The 26,244-nt window shown below is 36.6% G+C and overlaps 1 protein-coding gene across 2 annotated transcripts in view; it reads right to left on the minus strand.

The window, feature by feature from the left end:
- The window catches only part of CPA6 (carboxypeptidase A6), a 314,361-nt gene that overhangs the window by 5,755 nt on the left and 282,362 nt on the right, over positions 1-26,244 (minus strand). For both annotated transcript variants that reach the window (XM_036998195.2, XM_073229623.1), the window contains one exon: positions 1,331-1,533. In XM_036998195.2, the coding sequence (XP_036854090.1) occupies positions 1,331-1,533 (203 nt within the window). The remainder of the gene's footprint in view (positions 1-1,330; positions 1,534-26,244) is intronic.

Below are 26,244 nucleotides of genomic sequence, written 5' to 3' on the forward strand. Positions count from 1 at the left end.
AAGAGAAATTCAAAATACGATGAACATTCTCATGAAATAGTTTTAATATGCTGCATATGCCAGACAATGTGGGAGTATAAGCAGACCCTGTGCCTGGCTTAGAAAGGGCTGAACATTCACCTATAGAAACACTTGATGTGAGCAGCAGCTGCAAGCAGCCTATTGGACCCATGGGCTAGCTGGTGAATAAATAGCACTCTCAGATACAACCACCCCCTCTACAGTGTTTCTCAAGGTAAAGAATTTGGTCAGAATTCTTGCTTGAAGTGCCAAGAACAAAGTTCCTCTTCTGCACAGACTTCAGGCCTCCCCTCCAGGCCTTCCTCTGACTTCCTCGTGTTCCCCATCCCTTATAGGTCCTGGACATAGAGGCCAGAAATTCCTGCAATACCCCAAGCAACTTGGTGCAGGGTTTGGAGTTCAAAGTATAGGGAAAGAGGGGATGCCGTCAATTATAAAAATTTTAAAATAAATACAGAGAGACGATTATTCAAGTTTTAAGGCTATAGCTCAATGCATGATCACAAATTGCACACATTCATGCAACCACCTTTCCAGGTCAAGGAACAGAACATCAAGAACAACCCCAAAGCCCTCCTGTGCCTCCTTCCCATCTCTGTCCCCTCTCTTTCTCGCTTCTAATACTGTGTGTCAGTTTGGCCTGGTTTTGAACTTTACAGGCCTTCAGATGCTGTACACTGAGCCACACTCACTTTACAAGGAATTATGTCCTACGGTGAGTTGAAGAAACTCTGCTTCTTCACTTTCAAGGAATCTTATGCCTGAAAGGTTGCTCATTCTTAGCCCTATCTTGTCAGATACATGCCCAGAGACTAAGTAGTATTGAGCAAATAGTGATTGTAAATTAAAACTTGCTTTTAATTAATGAGAGTCAGGCCATAATTTATGAACAATTATTTACTCAATAAAGTTAGTTACAGCCCAGCACATGTGGCCAAAGCTGTAATACTAATCAAATCCATCTTGACGTTTTCCATATAACCTGTGGTAGGAATGTAAATAGGTTTGAAATGATTGTATTTGAGAAGCAGCATTAGACTTGGGGCTGAATTCAGGCTATGATACTCAGTAGCTGTGTGTTCTTAGTCTAATTATGTAATTTTTCTAGATTTCAATATCTTCATCTGTAAAAAGGGGATAATAGTTACCTACCTCACATAATAATGAAAAATAAATTAGTTACTATATATATAATGCTTATTAGAACAAACACAATATGTGTTTGCTATTATCATGACTACTTAGAACTATCTTAGCATTAGGAAAGAAGTATGAAACCTGAAACGCATGTACAGGGTCAAATACTCACCACACAGCTAAAATTGGGGATTGTTGCATATTTGTAGGAATAGGGGTACAGCAACATCTGAGCATATGCATGAAAGGAGAGGTAAGCCCTAATATGCTTCCGGTGTTTGCGGAGGAAGTTAGCTACAGCTTTCACTTCTGGCTCAGATTCTGGGAAAGGTCCACAGTACGTATCATCACAAGGATGCATAGAAGCTCCTTCATCTGCAAGTGAGAAAAGAAAAGGAATGGAGGAATGGACAGGCCATATGCAAGAATCACAAATCAGCATTGTTAAACTGTGATTTTTTTTCTACCATTAATACCCCATGGTGCCTGTACTTCCACTCCAAAACACTCAACACACGTGTATTTAGTGTCAATTATTTCCTCATGTAACATTCAACCAACATTTACACTGTTCTTGGTGCCTGGGATACACTGGAAAACAACACAGAAAAAAAAGAACTCAGAAAAAGAAACAGTTCTCTAACACAACCTACACTCAGTCTGGATTATTAGACTCTAAAGCTCTGTGAAGGCAGAGACTGTGTCTTTCTTGCTGCGCACCTGGCAACTAGATCAATAGTATGGCAAGTGTTCAACAAATATGTATTGAATAAGTGAATGTCAGATCAAAAGAAAAGGTTACGCATTTGTACTGGTGTCTGGTAAGATACAAATATTGATATGTTAAGAACATGAAGGCAAGACAAATAATTCTGCAGAACCCAGTGAACCAATTTCTATTTTATTTTTATATCAGCAATTTCCAGTTTGGTTTTGTAAAACCCAAGAGGCTTCTCCAGTTATCTTGGGGGTCAGTTAGAGTTCAGTTAAGAAATCCTCAAAAGTAAGTTTTAATAATTTTTGAATTGAATTATGTCATACAGGTCTATGAAAGGGAGGAAAGAACATGTGATTCACTATGACAATCACAAAGTATTGAGGTTCCAAGAAGTTTTGGAAATACATACTCCATAGTTACTTGCCTCTCTGGACCATTATTAGCCCTCCCATGCCCCTAGAAAACATAACTCTTTCTATAAACAAATGGAAAATGTTTGATTCTGTGATAGCCCACTTACACTAAATGTGAAAAATGATATCCAAGTCAGGCTAAATCTTAGGGATATTATGTCTAGTTTATGCTATAGGAGAGTTGAGATGGGGAACTTAACAGCAATTGTAGTTTTTCTTCTTTGAGTCTAATTCTGGAGACGCCTAAGAAGTAAGACATAGATGAACTGTAAAACTTAATATAAAAACTATAGCTGATATTCCAAACAAAATAGAAAAAGTAAAGAGACATTTGAGGAACACTCATGTAAAACACTGGAAAGGATAAGTGAGAAACTCAGCAACTAATTCCAGAGGGAGCAGAACTATTGAGCCACAGAAACATGAAGGTACAATAATCTTAAATAAATATTCTCAAGGGCATATAGGAGGACGTTCGGAACATTAAACAGGGGTAAGAAGTTATATTTCAAAAAAAGCCAGATATAATGGAAATAAACATCTTGATTTTGAATGAATACCGTCAATGAATGAATTAATGAGATGGAGTGGGTTTTGAAATGTTTCCAGAAGTCATCAACAAGGGGCAAGAAACTGGAAGAATGAGAGAAATTAAAAGTAAAGAAAAATAGAGTAAGTGTCAACATCTGATTAACAGAGGCCCAAAAAGAGTCAAATATTTGAAGAACTGCTAATTGAAATTTCCCCACAATTAAGGAAAGATTGAATGGACTTACTGTAATTCAAACAAGGGAGATAAAGGCAAAACATCAACACTTTGACATACTAAAGTGAAATTTAAGAAAAGGAAACAATTTCAGATAGAAAGAAGCAGGTCATCTATAAAGGAACAAGAATTAGATTCACATCTGACTTTGTAATAGCAACACTAGAGTAGTGTTTCCAAAGTTTCTTTAAAAAGAAAAATTGAATCTAGACTTCTTATCTAGCTGAACTCTCCGTGAAATGTGAGAGGGAAGTAGAGATGTTCCTCCACATAAAAGGCCTCAAGAGGTATACTAAACACATACATAATTTGAAACACACTTGGAGAAAGTGTTCCAACCAAATGATGAATAACTACAGAGAACCTACTCGATAAGAGAATTACAGGAGAGTGAGCACTTAGTAAGATCTGGTGACTAAATAAACAATGTTTCAAGGAAAAAAGTATAATGATCTAGTATCAGATTCCAGAAGAGAGTAAACTGATGGAAGGATGGGGGAGGGAGGATCAGAGGAGGCAAAATCATGCTGTTATTGGCGTCTTTGGCAAAGGAGATACTGATTACATTTAGAAATTGATGTTAAAAACGAAACCTAAACATGGGTCTTAATGAAAGTCAGGAGCAACTGCAAGAAGAAGAAAAATAGTACTCAAACTTCACAACTAGCAGAAATAACTTTGACCTATTTACTAGAAAACAGTAAAAAGAAGAAAAGAAAAGGGAAAATTTTGAAAATGAAGATTCATAATAGCAGAGGTAAGTGTTGATAGAACAGTGATTGTGAAGACTGCTAATAGACTAAACCTGCCAAAAAATTGACTGATATTTTCATACAGAAAAATAAGGATCCAGCAATATCATGTCTACAGAAAAAAAAAATGTTGGTACAAGTAGATGTATCAGATGTCTGCTTTGCTATTATGGCAGACTTGTTTGTAGTAAGGGCTACCTTAACAAAGTACCACAAATTGGGTGGCTTAAGACAACAGAAATTTATACCCTCACAGTTCTTGAGGCTAGAAATCTGAAACCAAGGTGTCAGCAGGGTCGTCCTCCTGAATGCCATGGGGCAGAATCCTTTCTTGACTCTTCCTAGCTTCCGGGGGTTCCTAGCAATCCTTGGTTTGTAGATGTGTCATTCCAATCTGCCTCCCTCCTCACTTGGCTTTCTCCCTATGTGTTTCCGTGTGTGTCTGCTTGGGAACTCCCCATTGGCCTGGCTGAGCCTTTCTTAGAACTGCACTTCATTCTCAGTCTCCCAACTCAGTCTTCCTGTCCCCGGTCCTTTCTTTGGTTTCAGGCCTGCATCGTGATGCTCTCCCAGCCTCCTTTTGCTTCCTTTCCTTTATTCTTCACAGGTGATTCCTGCAATAAATCTTCTCTACTTTTAATCCTGAGTTTGTATCTGCTTCTTGGAGGCCCTTAACTAATATAACTGTGAAGGCTTTTTTTTTTAATGACAGCTTTATTGAGATATAATTTACATATAATAAAATTTATCCCTTTACAGAGTGCAACTCTATGCTTTCTAGTATATTCGCAGAGTTGTGCAACCATTAACACTATCTAATTTTAGAAGTTTTTCAGCCGCAAAAGAAACCCCATACCTATTAGCAGTCCATCCACATATCTCTTTCTCTAACCCTAACCATGAAAGGCTTTAAGACATGGTAAGATTTTCTTTTTAGATGGACCTCATAAAAGTTTGTAGGATAGATTTGTAAGAAACAAGCCTAATAACCAGGGAGACTGAAATGAGATGCAAAAACAGCAGTCCAGGCCAGAGATGTTATGGCTGAACTTAGAACAGTGGTAGTAGGAATGGTAGGAAGGGATGCATTAAAGAAATACTTGGAAGCTGAAACTAACTGATTTGGTGGTTAGTTGAATATGTAGGGCAAGGAAGGGGGAGTTTGAATGATACCCTACATTTCTGAGTTGGCTGACTGGATAGTAGTTGTACTATTTGAAATGCTGAATAGATGATGATGAATATGGACAGCAGGGGATGATAAATTCCATTTTGGACATGTTGAGTGTGAGAAGCCTAGAGCTGCCTAGTGGCAACATCTAATGGTACTGGGTGTGGGCATGAAGCACAGAGGAAGTACTAGGCTAGAGAAGACATCTGAGAGTCATGATCATTTTATGAGAGTAGGTCACTGAAAATGGCTTTTGGGTGAAAACAACACACCAATCATCAAACAGTGGTAAACACTGACGTGTTGAAGTCAAGAATAGTAAGAGGAACCTGTCCTTCAGGCTCAGGGGGAATGGTTGGGTGTCAAGGAACCCAAGAGACTAAATGTTTCAAGGACAGTGTGGTCTGCACATCAAATGCAGAAAAGAGATGAATTTAATTTTGTAGTAATTGGGGACTTCTGATATAGAAAAATTAATGGACTGGTCAGGAAAAAAGCAGATTTCATGTGAACTGAGAGGAATGAATGGGAAGAAAAGAGTAGGAGACAATGAGTACAGACGTGTTCCGGAAACTTGGTTCACAAGGGAAGGAAGATCAGAATGAGGGCCAGCACTAAGCTTTAGAGTAAGAGGAAGATAAACCTTTCTCAAAGAGGAAAAGACATAAGCACGTTTATACAAACAATGGGGAAAACAGCACAGAGGAAGAAGTTAGAAAAAGACCTATTTGATGAGAAAAAGTTCTAGAAGGGTTGTGAATGGGTGGGATTAACAACCAGGCAGAATTGTAGGCCTTGTATAGTAGATGGAACTTCTGATTTCAGTATCTCTAAATGTTTTTGACTGCTCATACCATCAGTAAGAAACTTTAAGTATATTCCTGACATAAATTTATTTTGAATTTATATACATGCCTTATTTGTGGGCTAATATATATAAAACATACAAAAATAAAAATTTAGAAAGAATGGTTTAAAGATGAATTAAACAACACAATATTTTAATTTTTGATTGGGCAGAAAGATATTAATTCCCTTAAAATAAGGGTGAGAGAAAGAAATGAAATCTAATTTAAATACTTCATCAGTGTCCAGGTATAATTTCCTAAATGAATATATGATGTAAATGATATATGTAAATATATGATGTAAATGTGGGCACATCAAGCTTTTGGCTGATCTCCTAACTGCAATTTTAATACAAAAATAGAGGTATTGAAATATTTAGTCTCTGAATATTTTTTTAAATCGTGGATTTCTTTAAGAATAGCCATTGGACTATTAATTCAATAAGTACATGGAAAAATTGTTATAATTAAATATTTGGTGATAAAAAAGCACAGACAATTGTATAAATGAGATGGTTAAAAATGCCCATAGAAAATAAGGGGAAATGTATCAAAGAATGATAGTAGGTTGTTAGGCTGGTGATATGCTCATTCTGTTTCCCAATGTCATTTTTCTATAAAAATATATTAGTTGTATAGAAGCATAGGAGAGAAGAAAAAATTAGAGATCTGAGGAACTGTTTTTATTAGGGAAATTTTTAAAAATTAAAAAAAAACAGAAACAGATAAAAGGTAGATGAATTTGGTTTTATTTTACATTTTATAGCAACTGGCCTCCATGAAAATTGATTTCATGGAAGCAGCTAGGTTGTCTGTTAGCAGAGTTTGGGGAAGTCATAGTTATTGTTGCATATGTTCATTGTTTTTCTTTTCATTTATAGCTTTAAAATTCCACATCAGTGGATTCCTATTCCATTAAATATTTTTAAATTGTTGTAGTCTTTAAAAAAATTTTTCACTTGCATCTCTCCCTGTCAACTAACCTTCAACTAACCCAAGTTAACAACTGAGTGTAATTGTTAATATAGTTGACAAACCCACACACATGTATAAGTATGCATTTATGCACCCATGCATATATGTATTTTTATATAGGAATATAGATACACATTCATATTTATAGGAGTTAATTTTGGTCACAGAACAGGATCATAATCATGTAATTCTCTTGCCACTAGCTTTTTCCTTCAGTGATGTTTTGTAGGACTCCTTCCACATCAACTTGAATTCCTTCTTGTAAATTATCTTCTATTGTGGTTTTAGCATAAGTTAGTCTCCTACTTGCTTTATTGCTGGGAATTACATTTATTTCTCTGTCTATCTTTCTCTTTCTGTTTTTTTGCTGTGATAACTAATACTACAATATGGAACATGGAGACATTACTGTAGACCTGACATTGCAATAAGTATCCTAGTACACATATCCTTACATGTCTGTACTTTTGTTTTTCTATGAGACAGATTTATAGGTGTAACACACTGGTTTGAAGGATGTGTTTAAAACACACACACACACACACACACACACAGATATATATTCATTTTAAATAGGTGTTAAATTCACATGATTTAAAAATTTTAAAAGGATTGTATTTTAATTTCCATAGATTTTTGTTGGATTGCTAAATTTGTTACTATTCTACAAGCAGTGTTTGAGAACCATCTCTCTTTAATCCCTGCCAACAATACCCTACAAGTGTATCACCTTTTGATTTTTGCCAGTTTAGTGACAACAATTTAATTTGCCCCTCTAACTGCAAGTATGTTTGAGCATTGATTCAATGTTTATTTTGGATTGGACTCTTCTCTGAATTGCTTAATCATGTCCTTAGCTCATATTATTTTCTCTTGGGCTATTTATCTTTTTTCTTACCCATGTATAAAAGAGCTTTGTGTAGATGATTGCCATCTGCATTGCATTTTATCCTCAGATTTATAATTTTACTATTCAGTTGTTTGTGGTGGCTTTTATCATTTTAGACATTTTAAATGTTATATAATCACTAAGTCTTTTTAAATGGCATTTGGGTTTTCTGGCTTGATTAAGAAAGTTTTCCCTATTCTCAATGATTACAGGTAATTTATAGATTTTCCTCTAAAAATGTTATCATTTTATGTTTCCCATCTAAGTCTTTAGTCCTTCTGGATATATTTTTGTACCTATATAACATAAAAACCTTTAGTTTTTGTATCTAGATAGCCAATTCTGTCAGTATCATTAAATATTCTATCATTTTTCCACAGAATTGATAGATCACTTTGGTTATATTTTAAAGTCTATTGCATGTGTCGATCTATTTCTGGATTCTCTGTTCTGCTGTTCTATTTCCATATTTTTTACCCAATTAATCTCTGATTGCATTAAAGTATGCTTTGATCCCAGGCAAGATGAGGTCCCCTTACTGTTCTTCTTTTTCACAGTTTTACTGGATTTTTAGGGTCTGTTTACTTTTCTATATATACTTTATGGTCATTTCATCAATTCCCCACAGCAGCAAACAGAATAAAAAGCCCTGTTGAGATTCTAATTGGAATTGTATTCAATTTATACTGTTTTGGGGAGGATATTATTACATTGAGTTACTCAATCCAAGGACATATTATGCCATTCCATTTGTTCAGATCGTATTTTATGTTCTTCATTCACATTTTGTAATTTTTTTCCTTTGGTATATGTTAATTGTTGTTCCTGTTGTTATTAGTGTAAATTAATAACTGTTTTTCAAGTGATCTTCTCAGAGCACTGTAGTAGAAGTTCACTTCATGATACCATCAATGTTCTTCCCATCCTCTCCTTTCCTGTCTTCCACCTCCATCCAACTCCATCAAATATAACTGGGAATTAGTTGCCTAAGCTCTCTCTTCAAACTTCATTTCGGAGGCTTACATGCTTTCAAAATTAAAGTATGACCCATTGAGCAAATTTTATATTCAAAATTATATACTGTATAAGCATAGTATGTTAACTTTTTAAAAAAGATAACATATGTCATGTTTGGGATAATGAGTAACAGTTCTATTGACATTTCCTTAGAAAAATCAGACCCTCTTCTAAATAACTAAACATTCCAAGTTGCTAAAGATAAAGAACTTGCTTTGTTTAAAGTGTCAAAGAAAAAGGCATTTAACTCTTTAGTATTTTTATTTTTCATTCTTTCCATAGATTGTAAATATTTCTAAGCCACTCTCGAATTTCATAGAGGCTAGAGACTTACTTGGTTTGTAACTAACAAAGGGTGGGAATTGCTTTTATCCTTTATAAAGGAAGAAAAATGGGATTACTTTTCTCCTTCAAGACTGGATAGCAAAAGGGTTAACTATTTGGTACTGAAAATAGGGCCAGAAATCAGGGCCGTAGGTGGTCATGTGGGTGTGAGTCTTTCATTTGTATCCCCTGCTATACAGACCACTGAGACACTCCTCTTAACCCGAGGCTACTTGCCTTTTTAGCAGCATCTTAAGTAGATCCAGCCAACACCAGTGTTTTCTGGGTAGGCTTGAGGTTTTTGTAACATCCTGTACTAGCCCACCAGGGACAGATACAAAACAGGGTGGGAAGAGTAGGAGAGTATAAAGTACAGAGTAATTCTGGAGAAGACTGTGTCTGGCGTAAATCTGGTAGCACTTATATTCTACGGTAGTTATTTACTTATATCGACTGTCCTTTAGAGGGTAAGGACAGGGGCATGCCTTATTATTCCCAAGTACTTAGCAAAATGGGCAGCCTCACTATCCTTTCAATACTGTTGAATGAATAGGTGGAGTGGGCTCTGCTCAGGGAAAGTGCTTGCACATCAGACAATTATTTCATTGAATTTAGGTCTTCAATTAGATATCTAAACCCCAGTTCATCTCCACTGAAGGCTGAGGACCTACAAGGGCAACAACAAGAAAATGCTTCAAAAATCCCATTGGTTCATGAGAACATTCTGCTGCCTAAATGTCTCTTGAATAATTTTAAATCTAAAACTCTGAGCTTTCCCTAAATTGTAGGTGCTTTAAAATGTTAACAGTTTCAGAAAGAAAATAAAGTACTTTAAAAAAAATTCTTATATACAGGTAATGGGCCTCAAATTGCTAATGCACATGGGTTCAAATCCTCCCTTGCCCCCAACAAAATACAGAGTGATAGCTTCATGAGTAAGGTTTTAACAACTCATAGAAAAAGAGGGCCATTAAATTTCCTCTTAACATAAAAGCTGTAATTGTGTGCTGGTAAGCTTTCTTCCAAAGAATGAACAGAGAGATTTGCAATGGAGGGGACCATTTATAACATTTCAGGAACAAGCAGAGAGAGCAGAGCTACATGGAAGATGGGCAGGGCCATAAAAGGTAAAGACTCACCAGCAAAGCAGGGAAAAGAGGCTGTGGCTGCAGGAGGGCCCAGGGGGCTTACCTTTTCTGGCATTTGCCAGAGCTTGACCTCCTGCTTGAAATAATCCCCTCTCTTGGTTTTGGACACACTTTTCCCTTATATTTTTCTTCCAATCACACTGTTCTTTCCTTCTCAGTCTTCTTTATGGGTTTCTCTTCCTCTACCAGTTGGTTAAAAGGAGTACCCAATTGTTCTGCCTTTAGTCTATTTTCTTCAATGATCTCTCTCTTCAGTGAATATGGCTTCTTGATCTACAACTTATATGTTGATACTTACTCAACAAGCGTTTACTATGCACATACCATACCATGCATCACACACTGGGATACATCAATGAACAAATCAAAGTTTTCTGCTTTATAGAGCTTATATTCTAGTGGTGATGGAGACAAAAAACAGCACAGCGAACAAATGCATTATACTGTATAGTAGAAAAGTGCTGTGGAAAATAGAAAAAGGTAGAGTATAAGAGTAGGAATCTGAGAAGTTGGGTATAGTTACACAGATGGTGATGACGGTCATTCTCAGAAGCTGATTTTTGAGTAGAGTTGAAGAATGCAGTGAGTCAGCTGTGGCTTCTGGGGTAGAGTGTTTTAGGCAGAAAGAATACCCAGTGCAAAGACTCTAAGGCAGGCCTGTAGTGTGCCTGGCCAGTGTGGAGAGAGCCAACACTGAAGGGAAGGCTGAAATAGATGAGATCAGATAGTCAATGGAGGCCCAAGACATGTGAAATTTTGTAGGCTGTTTTACATGCTTTGGGTGAGTAAAGTGGGGAGCCCGTGCAGTATTTTGAGCTGAGGACTGACGTCAATTAACTTACATTTCGAAGATTCATTCTGGCTAAGGAGAGAGAGAGGAAGAGGGAGGTTGTGTGTGTGTGTGTGTGTGTGTGTGTGTGTGTGTGTGTGTGTGTGTGTTTGTTGTGGGGAGGGTGGGTGCAAGGGTAGAAGCTGTGAGACTAGTTAGTAGGCTCCTACTATTATGCAGGTGAAAGATGGTTATGGCTTGGACCAAGATGGTAGTAAAGAGGTAGTCAGGAAAGGTTGGAATCTAGACCTGTTCTAAAGGATCAGGATTAAGGGATTAGATGTAAGGAATAAGAGAAAGAGGAGTTATAGATTATTCCATGATTTTAGGCTTGAACAACTGATAGAATGGAGTTGCCATCAACTGAATTGAGAATGGGTATAGGAAGAGCAGGTCCAGAAGAGTGAAGATCCATTGTTCAGTCTGGGATATTTTGAGTTTGAGATGTCTGTTAGATAACCCAGTGAAGACAGTAAGTATATGTTATACATAGGAGTCTGGGAAAATGTTTTGAAGATATGCACATTTGGGACTCACAGGATAGGGTAGAGGATGAGATCTCTAACACACTGAATGCTGATAGAGAAAAAGTCCAAGGCTAAACCCTGGGCAGCCCAATGATAAGAGTAAAGGGAAGGAGAGGACCATGAAAAAAAGACTGAAAAGCAATAGGTTTAGAAGAGAATTTAATATTATGGAGACCAAGTGAAGCTAAAAATAAAGTATGATCCACTGTGTCAATGCTGCTGAGAAATCAAATCATGTGAGACTGAGATTTGACTACTGGATTTAGCAATGTGGAGAACAGTTTGATGGACTTGTAAGGGTATGTGGAGTGAGTTTAAGAGGGACTAGAAGGAGAAGAATTAGACACTGCACAAAGGAACAAAAAATGGGATGGTGGCTGGTAGAAGAAGTGAAAACAAGAGAAGAAAGTTTTTTAGATGGGGGGAATAGCAATATGCTTTTATGCTGATGGGAAAAATCCAGTAGAGCACAAACACCCCCAACCAACCAAACACAATAGAAAAAAAGAGATGGGATCATTGCTGGAGCAATATTTCTTGAGTAGGCATGCGGGGATGGGATCTACTGCAAGTCAGTGACTTGTGAATCTCTAACTCAAGCTTCAGACTCATGTGTATGGTAGGCTTCTGGATATCATCTGCTTATCTCAGAGGTTCTGAAAGTTCAGGATGTTCCCAAGTGACATCATCTTTCTCTTTCCTGCCCACCAAATTGATCTTCTGTTTCTCTCATTCATGTTTCTCTCATTCATCTGGTAGCCTAAATCAGAAACTTAGGTGGAGCAATCATAGAGGTTTTCTTCTCTCTCAGCCCAGGGTCCAATTGGAGAGCAAATTCTATTGATCCTACATACTAAATCTCTCTATGCCTACTTCCTCCAACAAAATTCAGGTCCTTATCATTATTCCCTACATTATCAGGATAATTCCCTGCTTTCAGTCTGGCCTATCTTATATTTCAACCTTCTCAACAATGTCATTTTAATCTTCTAGAAATATAAATTTGATCTTATCACTCTGCTGCTTAAAACCCTTCAGTGGTTGCTTTCTGGATAAAATTCTGAAATCCTTACTTAAAGGCATTAGAGGTAGTGTGATCAAAATGTTTGAATTTGGTAGTGGCGGGTATTACAGTTCATCTTATGTGTGTGTGTTTTCTGTCTTAAAAACAATTTGTGATTTTTGCCCTGTTGCTATAGACAGATAGGACTGCAGCTGGTATTTTACTATTAGATAATTTTGTATACTTTCCATGGCTCTGTAATAGTTTCAAGGTTACACAGTTTTTCCTTTCCTTGGAATTCAGAGGGTCTTGCTCCCTCCCTCTGACTAGAAGCTTATGTATGATCAGGCATGCATGATCTGTTTTTGTTTGACCTGCTTAAAGTTTTAGCCTCTACCAGTCTGCCTTAAACCTTCTACTTTTAGTCCTATTAAACTACTGGTCATTTTCCCAAGGTTCCATACTCCTTTGCCTTTGTGACTTTGCATATGCTGTTCCCTTTGTCTAAAGCATCCCTTTTCTTCACAGTCTGATTGTACTCAATGCTCAATTCAGTTACCACTCCCTCTCAGGATCTTGGAGCTTCAATGTCCCTAATATGAGTTAGGTGCCACTTCTATATATGCCCATAACACCCTTTACCTGAATTGGTCACAAAACTTAGTATTCTGTGTTAAAATTGTGCACATACCCATTTCCCTACTCAATTGGGCCTAGCACAGTGTTTGACTGATATTGGGTGCATATTAAAATGAAAAAGCACAACAAATGTTGGCAAGGATGTGGAGAAAGCAGAACACTCCTACACTGCTGGTGGGAATGTAAATTAGTTCAACCATTGCAGAAAGCAGTATGGAGGTTCCTCAAAAAACTAAAAATAGAAATACCATTTGATCCAGGAATTCCACTCCTAGGAATTTACCCTAAGAATGCAGGAGCCCAGTTTGAAAAAGAAATATGCACCCCTATGTTTATTGCAGCACTATTTATAATAGCCAAGAAATGGAAGCAACCTAAGTATCCATCAGTAGATGAATGGATAAAGAAGATGTGGTACATATACACAATGGAATATTATTCAGCCATAAGAAGAAAACAAATCCTACCATTTGCAACAACATCGATGGAGCTAGAGGGTATTATGCTCAGTGAAATAAGCCAAGCGGAGAAAGACAAATACCAAATGATTTCACTCATCTGTGGAGTATTAGAACAAAAGAAAAACTGAAGGAACAAAACAGCAGCAGAATCACAGAACCCAAGAATAGATTAACAGTTAACAAAGGGAAAGGGACTGGGGAGGATGGGTGGGAAGGGAGGAACAAGGGGGAAAAAGGGGCATTATGATTAGCAGACATAATGTAGGGGGCGGATGCATGGGTAGGGCTGTACAATGGAGAAAAGACAAGTAGTGATTCTATAGCATCTTACTACACTGATGGATAGTGACTGTAATGGGGTATGTGGTGGGGACTTGATGATGGGGGAAGTCTAGTAACCATAATGTTGTTTATGTAATAATAGATTGATTATACCAAATAATAATAATAATAATTAATTTCTAATTGCTAAAAAAAAGAAAAAAGAATAAGCATTTTCTTTCATATTATCATACATGAACTAATCTATAATATTAAGGGCCCTGTTTCAATTTAATGTTTGTTGTCTGAGAAGCCCCTTAGACACTAGAATATTCTATAGCATTTTATGGTTTATTTTATGGATTGGCATCCTGCCGAAGTTATTTACCACAGATTAAGTATTGATTCAGCAGCAGAACAGGAGAGCACATTCAAAATTCTCTCTGCCAGTGTTTCTGAATTTTGGCCTTACTCATCTATACCAACTCTGTCTTTAAAAAATAGAATCAGAATCCTGAATAGCAGGGCCTCTAAGATGGAAATAAATTAATTCATGTGGGAAGAAAACCACTAAAACAATCTAATTTTATTTATAGCCTTTTGGGAGCGCTATCCAGGCTTTACTAAAATGCAAAGAAACAGCTCAGAAATACATTGAACAGTAAATTCCTTTGGAATTTTAAGTAGCTGTGTTGCATACATAATTTGAAGAGTCCTGTCCAGAGCTAGCTCAATTACACAGATTCTGATCAAAAATATCTACTGTCCTACAGAAAATCAAGATAGAAGAAAGCTAAAGCACCAGGACACAGCATTTGAAGAAAACAAGTAAAAACACCAAAAAAAGATTCAATATCCCGGAAACAATGATAAAACAGACTTCTAGGGGAAAGGAACAGGAAACATCAAACTCATCACTCTTTAGGTTTTAGGAGCATGAGAATCTAAAGGTTATTAGTTTTCCCTTGGTTTATATAAGCCAATATATTGTGTCTGAAGCCAAGGCAAGATTCTCTTTCCCATCTACATGCAGAACTTTAGAATATATATATATATAATAGATCTCTGCAGTGCAGAGAGATTTTAGTCTTGTCAAATGAAAGAGCATATATCTCTGTTCTGAACATTTCAGCAATTTAACTCCCATGCCATACATCATGTCTTTAGATTCTGAGTATTAAGACGTGAAACTCTATAAGGATGTCATAAATCTAGGAAGGAGACAAGACGAGCACATATGAGGAAGTGAGAGGACAAGACAATGCAGGATATGATGGAATCATAAAGTGTGTGGTGCAGACCTAGTGCACAGGAGCCCAGCAGGGGGAGAGAGCAGGGAGCATTAGAAGCCCTGGGGAACCTGTAATGGCAAAGAGGCTCGATGGGGCTCAGAATGGATGGAACTTGAAAAAATAAGCTTTTACTGAAAAAAAAAAAAAAAACAGACTAAGGTTTATTTCAGTGAACCTTAGTCTTTCTGATGGTAAAATGGGGTGGAAGGTAGTCTTTAGAAAGAAGTGGGGAAGGATGGGGTACTAGAAGTAGCAATGGAATGAAAAATCACCAGATAGGCTCCAGTCAGAACTGTACTACTCAGGAACTCGGGCACAGGCATGTCACTACTCTGGCTGCATTTGTCCTCGTTGGATTAGGGACCTGGATCAGTGGTTCTCACATGGTGTTGTGACCCTGTGTTGCTAGCAGTTCTCACAGTGGCTAGTTCCATGATTATTTAGCTAAAAAAAATCAATTTAGTTATCCTGATAAATAACTCTTAATTCATCCTAATAGACTCTTGTAAAGAGGGGGCAAGAAAAGGTAAATTAGCCATGTTGTGCTTGGAATTAACCACAGGAATGTAATATCATCAATTGGGTATGTGATAGTGAAAAAAATTCTGTGAGACCTGTTGGTTAGAAAATGATTGCTAAGACTCTTTACAGCATTGACAATTTATGGTTCCAGTCCAGATGAAAAAGATTCCAACATAATTACACTTTTCCTTAATATCCTTAGATTCTGTTCTAAGGAAGTGAGGATAAAATTTAGTATTAACAATTGTGTTACTTAATTGATTTCTGTTTTGGGGCAGGGTCCAATAATTGATTGCAATCTAAAACTTAGTTTAAAAGCAAAATGTTTAATTCTCATAACATACTCTTTCTTAGATAAAAATTTCCCTCCCTATCTAAAGTCCTCAACACCTTCCCAAATCTCATTTTCCTCTTGTAATACAAATCTTGGTATATGGCACCTGCTTACTCAAACCAGAAATCATTTACTTCATCCAACAGTATGTGAAGAACTGTTGGTGCCATTAGTTGACATACAGTATTATATTGGTTTCAGGTGTACAGCAGTGATTTGGCAGTTTTACATATTACAAAAAGCTCACCACGGTTGCCATACATGATACATGTGTATTGTAACAAACTTGTTACAATATTATTGCCTATATTCTACGCTATCTTCATATCTCTGTGACTTATTTTAGAACTGGAAATTTGTACCTCTTAATCCCCTTCATCTATTTTTACCATTCCCCCAAATCCTTATGGCAACCACCAATTCTCTGTACTTATGAATCTGATTCTGGTCTGTTTGTTTTGTTTTTTAGAGTCTACATATAAGTGAGATCATAAAATATTTGTCTTTCTCTGACTTATTTTGCTTAGCATAATATCTTCTAGGTCCATCCATCTACTACCTTTACTATATGTTTGCTTTTACTAGTGAAATTTTTTCTTTCATAATTTTCTTACTTCTAGTTATGGCTTTTTCTTTTCCACTTAAAGAAGTCCCTTTAACATTTCTCGTAAAGCTGGTTTAGTGATGATCTCCTTTAACATTTATTTGTCTGGAAAACTCCTTATCTCTCCTTCAATTATGAATGATAACCTTGCTGTGTAGAGTACTCTTGCTTGTAGGTTTTTCCTTTCAACACATGCATACACAATGCCACTCCCTTCTTGCCTGCAAATATCTGCTGAAAAATCAGTTGATAGTCTTATGTGGGATCTCTTGTGTATAACTAGTGGCTTTTCGCCTGCTGTTTTTAAGATACTCTCCTTATTTTTGACATTTGACATTTTAGTTATTCTGTGCTGTGGTGTGGACCTTTTTGGTTCATCTTATTTGAGGCTTTCTGTGCTTCCTTGACCTGGACATTTTCCTTCCCCAGGTTCAGGAAATTTTCTGCTATTATTTCTTCAAATCAGTTTCTGTCCCTTTCTCTCTCTTTTTTCCTTCTGGAACCCCTAAAATGTGAATGTTAGTGTGCTTCATGTTTACTCAGAGGTCCCTTAATCTATCCTCATTTTTTGAAATCCTCCTTTCTTTTTGCCGTTCAGCTTGGATGATTTCTACTACTCTGTCTTCCAGATTGCTGATCCATTCTTCTGCATCCTCTAATCTGCTTTTGATTCTCTCTAGTGTATTTTTTTATTTCCATTATTGTATTTGTCAGCTCTGATTGGTTCTTTTCTTATATTTTCTTTTTGTTGATGTTCTCACTGGGTTCATCCACTCTTCTCCCAAATTCAGTGAGCCTCTTTATGACCACTACTTTGACTACTTTGTGAGATAGACTGCTTATCTCCGTATCTTTCAGCTTTTATATTTTCTGAGATTTCATCTTGCTCTTTTGCTTGGAATATATTCCTCTGTGTGTAGGTGGAAAATGTTGGAACTGGCATCCAACTGCTAGACTGAAAGAAGCAAGAAAAATGGCACCTTCCACTGTTTCCATTCTCAGAAAAAGTCCCTAAAGATCTTTGCCCCACTGGCACATGCCATAAAATTAGTCCATAAATCTTCATGTTATGGTCCAGGTGCATCAAACTGCTGCCTCTGTACTGGGCCTCAGAGTGAGTGTGATTGTGTACAGGCCTTTTAGAAGTGGAGTCTCAGTTTCCTATAGTCCTCTGGCTGTCCTAGAGTTAAGCCCTGCTGATTTTCAAAGTCAGACATTATGGGAGCTTGCCTTCTCGGTACAGATTCTCAGTGTGGGGAGTGCCCAGAGTGGGGCTTGAGACCATTGCTTTTCAGAGGGGACCTCTGTGCCTGTGATCTCTCTCTCACTTGCGGGTCACTGCACTGGCGGGGGGGTGGTTTGGTTCCTTCCCAGACTACATCTCTGCCTCTCCTACATTTCTTGATGTGGCTTTTTCTTTTTATCTTTAGCTGTGAAAAGATGTTCTGCTAGTGTTCTGGCCATTCTAAGAATTAGTGTCTGTATATGTCATTGCAGTCTTGGTGTGTCTATGAGAGGAGGCGACCCTGGATTTTCCTACTCCACCATCTTCCTCTCAGAATCTGACATTGTCTTAATTTCACTCCAATACAACCAACCCAAAACTTTCCTGAATTTTTGTGGGGTTTCCCTGACTCTAGGTTTTTCAATCTGCATCCCCTGAGGTTCTGAATTAATTTTACTAAAATGCTAATATTTCCATATGATTCCCTTACTTACAAGTTCCCAAAAGCTCACCACAGCCTTCAGGATAAAGGGGCAGATTAAGAGCCTTTCCTTTATACCCCTTGGTAGGCTCAATAATGGCTCCCAAAGATTGCCAGGCCTTAATCCATGGAATCTGTGAATGTTATCTTATATGGGAAAGGATCTTCGCAGATGTGACACATTAAGGGATTTGAAATGGGGAGACTATCCTGGATTATCTGGATAGGCCCTAAATATAATCACAATACCCTCTAAGAAAGAAATCTGATTATAGACAGAAGAGGCAGCTATGTGACAGAAGCAAAGGGAAGATGCTATGCCACTGGTTTTCAAGGTGGAGGAAGAGATCACAAGGTAAGAAATACAGGTGGCCGCTAGAAGCTGGGAAAGGCAAGGGAATGGATTCTCCCCTAGAGCCTCCTTGAGGAAGTGTGGTCTTCCCACACTTTCAGGCTGGCAAAATCCATTTTGGACTTTTGGTATCCAGAACTGTAAGAAAATAAATGTGTTGTTTTAAGCCACCAGGTTTGTGATAATTTGTTAGAGCAGCAACAGGATACTAATATATTCTTATAAGCACCCCTTTATTTATTGCAACACAGCATTTATTACAGTTTAATATAACTGTATTTTCACTAAACTGTCAATCTTCTTGAGGGTAGGGTAGTATGCCTAGCATACTTCCCTTAAGACTACTTATTAACTAAATTAACAAATTTATTAACCTGTTTCAGACTGAAGAATGCCTCCAGAAAAATTTTCTTTTCTCTTTTCTATTAACATTCTTAGGTTTTTTAGTTGAAGCCTTTAAACTGGATGTATGGGGGAATTATATTTTTAGCTGAATATCTTAGAATCTTCTTTAACTCCACAGTGTCCACATCCCCTCTTTCCTCCCACCTCCGGTCTGTCGCCATCTCATTTGCTCTACTTTTCCAGTGTCCTCTCCTTTCTGCTTCTGTCCTAATTCAGCATTCATAATCTCTCACCTGGGCCCCACAATGGCTTTCAACTGATCTCCCTGCCACATGCTTTAATCCATCCTTTGTACTGCTGCTATCAATGCTTTTATAAAACAAATCATTTTACTCTGCCAAGCACCCCAAAACTTTTACTGGCTCCATGGGCAACAACACTGTGCTTGACCCCTCAGTATGCGGGCCCCTACTGACTTCACATTTTTTGACTCATGTTCTCTTCTGTACACCCCACAAGCATTGCAGCTCCATCCACCCCTCACTCACCAGTTCCTGCCAGTCATTCTCTCCCACACCTCTGTTCCTGTTCATCCTTCAGCCTGGACTGTCCAGCTCTTGAAAACCTATATGAATCCTTCCACACCTAGAAGGCTCAGCTCAAAAGCCACTTGACTGCCACCTGTCCACTCTCTCCACCATCAGAATTTCTCCCTCCCCTCTCTCCTCTGTGAGCACGACGCTCATGCTTCTATTTATCAGCTTTCACTTGGCCTCAAACACAGCCGGTTGTTTATGCCAATCTCCCTCACTGGACTGCTAGTTCCCAAGAACAAGAACTGAATAGAATTCCTATTTTCCTGCCATTGTGCTTCACTCATAGCAGGGACTCAATAAGTCTTTACTAAGTGAATCAATCTGCCCTATAGAAAGCCCCTTCTTAGTCGATCACATCAAAATTCCATTTGTGTTTTTTATTTTAAGATCAGTTTTATTATAATTTAAGTTTATAATAAAAGGCAAGAGATTGCACAAGAACCTGAGCAATGATGTTGTTTTCAGGCTTTCTGGCATACCCTTAAAACATGAGCAAATCAAATTATACCTGAGAAGAAGAATATAACTGAGAGTGGGAATAAATACAAAGAAAAGGAAATGAATAGTTTTGAACCATATTACTACTTTATATTTGGTTGTTGCCAAAGTACCTTCCCGATCTAGGGGTGGTGAATGATATGAATTAGTGCTATTTTTTGTTGTGGGACTTTCTGGAAGGCCAGTCTAGACTCTCTCAGAATTACACAGGCTAGAATGGCATGCCAGAACTTCCTTTTAAATAGATTCCAGTATAAGAAAACATATTTTGTATTCTAATGAAATAAGCCACATTAAAATATTTTTGCTGATATATACTTTCTATTTCCTTTTATAATAAAGCAATAAATTTTTGTAAAATGTTTTGAATCACAATAAAACTTTCCATTTATTTTATAGTCAAAACCTCTAGGGAAATACTGAGAGAAATGATGAGGAAGCCAGAGTGGTAGAGGGCAGTGCATCTGGTGTTTATTAGATTGAGTGGGGTACCGCCCCTATTTGGTAGGAGTGGTACAAGGAGGATAATATGATTTCTTTATAGAACCATGAGCTGTTTCTTTTTGATCCTACACCCCCCATGTTTTACTGATATTAATTAAGCTAAATAGCAAAAACTAATATGAAAGGAGGAGAGTGCTTTAAAAGGTGGCAGTGCATTCTGTAGATTGATTTTAGTTAAATTCTTTTTAGTTTTTTCAGCAAATGTTGACTTATTTTTACTGTTGATATTTTTGAACGGCCAATGGATGTGCATGGTTATGTCATGTAAATTAACTCTTTTTCATCTTTTAGCCATTCATTTCTTTTCCTCAGGGACAATCCCTTTTATTAATTTCTTATGTTATTCCAGGATTAGTCTATGCATTTATAAGAAAAAAGCCAGTTTTGTTATATCCATCTGTGAAGAAAATTTTTTACACAAAGAGCAGTATTCTCTGTATCTATTAATCTTAAATGTCGTATTGTTTAACCGTGTGTGTGTTTTCCTGAAAATTTTTCTCTATCAATACATAAAATAGCTGTTTATTTCTATTTTTCTGTATAATTCAGCTTAATTTATTTAGTGCTCTATTGATGGACATTTCAATGCTTCTTAATCTCATTATGAAGAATGCTGCAATGAATACCCTTATAGATTTGCTATTTTTCACATATGTGAGTATATCAACAGGGCAAAGTCCTAAAAGTAGAACTATATATCCTTTTGACTGAGTAATTATTTTTTTTCATTTTGGTAGACATTACTAAATACCCTTCCACAGAAGTTGTACCTATTCACACTCTCAGCAGGAATGTATAATGTTACCTGTTTTCCTATTGCCTTCAAATTTTATTCTCTTCCTCTTTTAATACACAAAACTACAGTTTATAAGAAAACTGAGAATATCAACTGGTCCAAGTTAGATGGTCAGAAAAGATATTTTTATTTAAAGTGTCATTTGAACATAGGTAGAGAAGAAATGCATTTGGAGAAGACACTCAGAAACAGTTTCCTTGACCTGAAGAAACATTCCAAAGTAGCATCCAAAAAGTACCTGCATATATTAGTGCTCAATAAATAAAATATTTGTTGAGTGATTTCTGTTGCTCTACTGAGTGGTGTAGTAGGGTGGCTTAACTGAAAGTCTCACAGTGGTAACAAGATCATGTATTTCAGTGGCATTTATCTCTGGGACTCATTTCATTATACGCATCTTTAAAAAAATCATGTCACTTGATTGGTCATTTGGTTGACTGCTTGTAGGGTGCATAGAAGAATAAATACAGAATACACACTACTAAAGGCAAGTTTGTTCTTTAAAGTAGAATTTGAAAATTGAGCTTAGAAGTACAAAAGAAAAAATAATACTAGCCCTCCATTTGCAGAATTTTGGTATATTTTCCCCTGTGTTTTGTTTTCTTAGTATATAAATGTCTATACATTATATACAGATATCTGTCACATGTACATATAGAATCATCACTACATATTTTAAAGGATTGTAATTACAGTGAAAAAATAATTTTATAACTAGGAGTAGACCCAATATTATATCATAAGCTCATAAGTTCATTTTTTAAATGAACTTCTTGTCCCTTTTTATGGCTTCCTAAAATTTCACCAAATGTATTATTTAGTTAACCATTGCCCTGTTGTTTAATGGTTGGGTTGTCTTCAATCTTTTATTATTATAAATTTATGAATTACACTGTGGTCAGCATCTTCTTCTGTTTCATTATAATGTATTTTCAAAATGGACTGTTTAGACCAAAGAGTGTGCACAGGTTTAAGCTTCTCCATTGGCTCTTCTCTTTTCACAGCTCATGTGCACCTATCTGTCCCCAAAGCTTCAACTACTACTTGTATGCTAAGGACCCACAAGCTTATATGCTCAGACTAGACCTTTTTCAATACTCCAAATCTATATCCAGTTAACCTATTTCATGTCTTTGCCTAGATTCCCAAACCCACTGCTCAAAATTGGACTCATATTTTCCACTAAATCCTCACCTCTTACTAGATGCCAAGTCTTGGAAGATGACACCCTTATCCACCAGTAATTCTAACAAATGAAGTCATCCTAGACCCCTCCCTTTTCCATCTGAACCTCATCATCTACATCTCACTGAGGTCTAAGTGAATGTTGCTGTTTCTGCATTTCTGGTGTGTGCCTTTCCTCTCCATCCTTGCCAGTCCCTCCTGGATTATGGGCCTTCTGTAGTTTACTAATACATCCTTAGGCTGATACTCTTGCTGAAGTGACACTCAGAGATCAGTCGTTTTCTTCCAAGCTTTAAAGTGCCCAGCTATCCCTCCATCTAACAGCTTCCAGTTATCTAGTGTTTGTTGAAGTTTTCCATCACAACATCCCTAACAGTCAAAGTCAACAGAAATGGTAAGTCAATAACTTCTTTGAAATATTCATTTTCCTTAAAAATTAGTGCGAATTGTCCAGTCCACTCAATTATGTATTTATATTTGTTCTAAGACAAAGTAATTATTCTAAAATTTTCAAATGAAATTTATATACACTGAAGGTGTGCTATGACTGCTTGTGACTTTCTCAGTGACATAATTCCATAACCACATGACCTCAGTTCAGTTTGAAAGGCATGACTTCCAGAATAACACCCATAAAGCTCAGCACAGCACTGAATCTCAGCAGGTCCATCATGAACTATATAACTGGACCTTCTCCTGCTCATTTCTCACCAGTCCTTCCAGTCATCTGTCATCCCAGCCTTTTCATGCTGCATTTTCTTCCTCAAGACATACCAGTTTCCTCTACCTGGAATTCCCTTGTGACTATAAATGCTTTTCTCTATTTATCTTCTGCCCCTCAATTTAGTCTATCTGATGACAAACATGCATTTCACATTCAAATCTGCTATTTTATCTTCTATGAAGATTTCTGACTTTCTCAAATAGACCTGGTCTCTTCTTTCTTTATATTTCCATAGTAGCATATCTAAATATGTGTATTGAGATATACATATATAAATATATTTCTATGTAGTATCTATAAAATTTCATTTTTTCTTTCCTTTCCTTCCCCCTCCACTCTTCTTTCTCCTTTCTCTTCCTTCTCCTCATCTAGCTCCAACCTCAATGATTTTAAACTGTGAGGACAGAGAATCTGTTGGATTTGTCTTGCTTCCCAAGTGCCTATCACAATGTGGCAAATAGAATGCATGCAGCACTTTCTTTTTTAATGATGGCATCTTTGATGTATTTGGCCAAATTATTTTCTAATGCCTCCAGAGATACAGGCTATCCAGTTTTACCACAGCTTCTAGCTTCCGTTATCACATGAAACGTTTTGGGGAATAATTCAATAGATGAAATGTTTTTCTATTTTAATATCATTTTTGATTACTAGGAGGTTGCCCATTTTATCATGTTTGTTTATTTTTCCTGGATTATGACTGGTATTTTAACTTTTAACGTCTAGAGATCTTACAGTTCTTCTTTACATTTTATATGTACTCCTAAAAATATTTTTATTATGTAATATTTGATTCTGAAGTATTTATATAAAAATGATAGTAAAACTTTTTCTGGTTTATTTTCTGCAAATCTTTTTTCTAGCATGGTTGCTTATCTTAGTTTGGTTCCTTTAAAAAAAAACAGTTCTTTATGTAATTAAGATATATTGACATTTAGAATGCACTGACATATGCCATGATTTTCGAAGATGTAAATGATAATATTCTTAGGTTAGACTGTTCACTATATTTTGAAAGCAATGCTTTTAAATGGGAAAATATAATTTGAATCCAAATATCATCTCTCAACAACACATTTGATACAGAGTAGCCCAATAATTACCTTAAAAAGTTAGATCATGTCAGTTCTCAATTCAAAACTTTCCAGTGGTTTCCCATTCCACCTAATATCATCATGCCTCTGGCTACTTCTCCAACCTCATCTCCTACCCCTCTTTCCTCAGCTTTAACCACCTCTTTGATCTCCATTAAACACACCAAAGATGCTCCCAGTAGAGCCTTTACACTATTGGTCCCTCCACCTGCTCTTTCCCCAGCCCTCCTTTGCTCTCGTCCCATTTTACCAGAATGGTCTCCCCTATACTGCCTCAAAGAGCTCACCCACTCCTATCCCTGGCACTCTGTATTACTTTCTTGGAATTATTTTTTTCTTCATAACATATATGAAAGCTTGACTTTATCTTGCTTATTTCTATTTTCCCAATAACCAGTTCAGTAAGTAGTAAGTGAATAAATGAGTAAGCAAATTTAGTCATGCATCTGATAGTCTCTGAGATGATAGTTATATAAAATGTATTTTGTGTTTTTCTTACATTGTAAAAAAAATATTTTCTTCTTACAACTCAAAAATATTACCATTATTAGTGTCAGTTATTTCTATGGTTTGAATGTCCCCTTCCCCCCCTCCAGTTCATATGCTGAAATCTTAATAACCTATGTTATGGTTTAAAAGTGGGATCTTTGGGAGGTAATTAGGTCATGAGGGTTTAGCCCTCATGAATGGATTAATAACCTTACAAAATAAATTTCAGAAAGCTCTCTAACACTTTCACCAGGTGAGAACACAGTGAGAAGGTGTTATCTAGGAGCCAGGAAGCCCTCACTGAACACCAAATCTACTGGCACCGTTATCCTGGACTTCTGTGTGGTTTAAGAAATGCTTTTCTAGAAGACAGTGTAAAGGCAACATAACTGCTCATGTGTCTGTTGTCATTATTAGGCATATCACAGCTTTTCAGACAATTATAAAAAGTGGTAGATAAAAAGAATATCTGTTTTCCAATTTCTGCATGTAAGAATAGCATTCAAAAGACATTGTTTTAATAACAGAAAAAATTACTTCAAAAAGAGTTTGGATTAAAAATGAGCATCTAGATTGAAAGGAAATTGGAAATCTGAAAACAAGGAATATATTTAACAACATTAGTGACCCAGAAGCATAATGCTATAATGCTTATGAGAGGTTAATAATAATAACAAGGACCAAAAAATTCAAAGCAGTGAGATATGAATGAAATTTATGAAAGTAAAAAATAGCATGACTTGTCAAATGCAAATGACAAGCTGGAGGAAAATTATCAGAGAGATGTAGTTTATTTTTGGTGAACTCCAAAATTCAATAATGCTGAAAAATAAACAGCATAGTGGGAAAGAATTAGTAGGTAAAAGCTTTAAAAAGCTTACTCAGATGCCAAGGCAAGATGAGAGGCATCCTGAAGATTGAGAAGTATGGGAGACTTCCCTACTGAAACAGGTGCAATAAAATTACTGGACTTAAAAATCAGCATCAAATGAAAAATTAGTAGCTCAGTATTCAGGAGCTGAGGGAGTGATTCTGCCACCTTACTTCAAAAATATCATTTTACTTCAGTGACTTTCAAAAGTGAGCTATTTAGAGAAGGTTTTTTAACTTTTTAATTCAATTTTCAAAAATTTTAACAAAGATATTTGTAGGGATGGATGTTATAAATAAACTAAGATATTGTCTTTCATATGCAAATTATTATATTCGCCCAAGAGAATGACCAGAGAAATAAAACAATGTATCATTGTGTGTACATACACACATACACACACAGCCAGTACCAAACATTATTTAATTTGTGG

The sequence above is a fragment of the Manis javanica genome, chromosome 2, assembly GCF_040802235.1.
Source record: "Manis javanica isolate MJ-LG chromosome 2, MJ_LKY, whole genome shotgun sequence".
Lineage (NCBI taxonomy): Eukaryota > Metazoa > Chordata > Mammalia > Pholidota > Manidae > Manis > Manis javanica.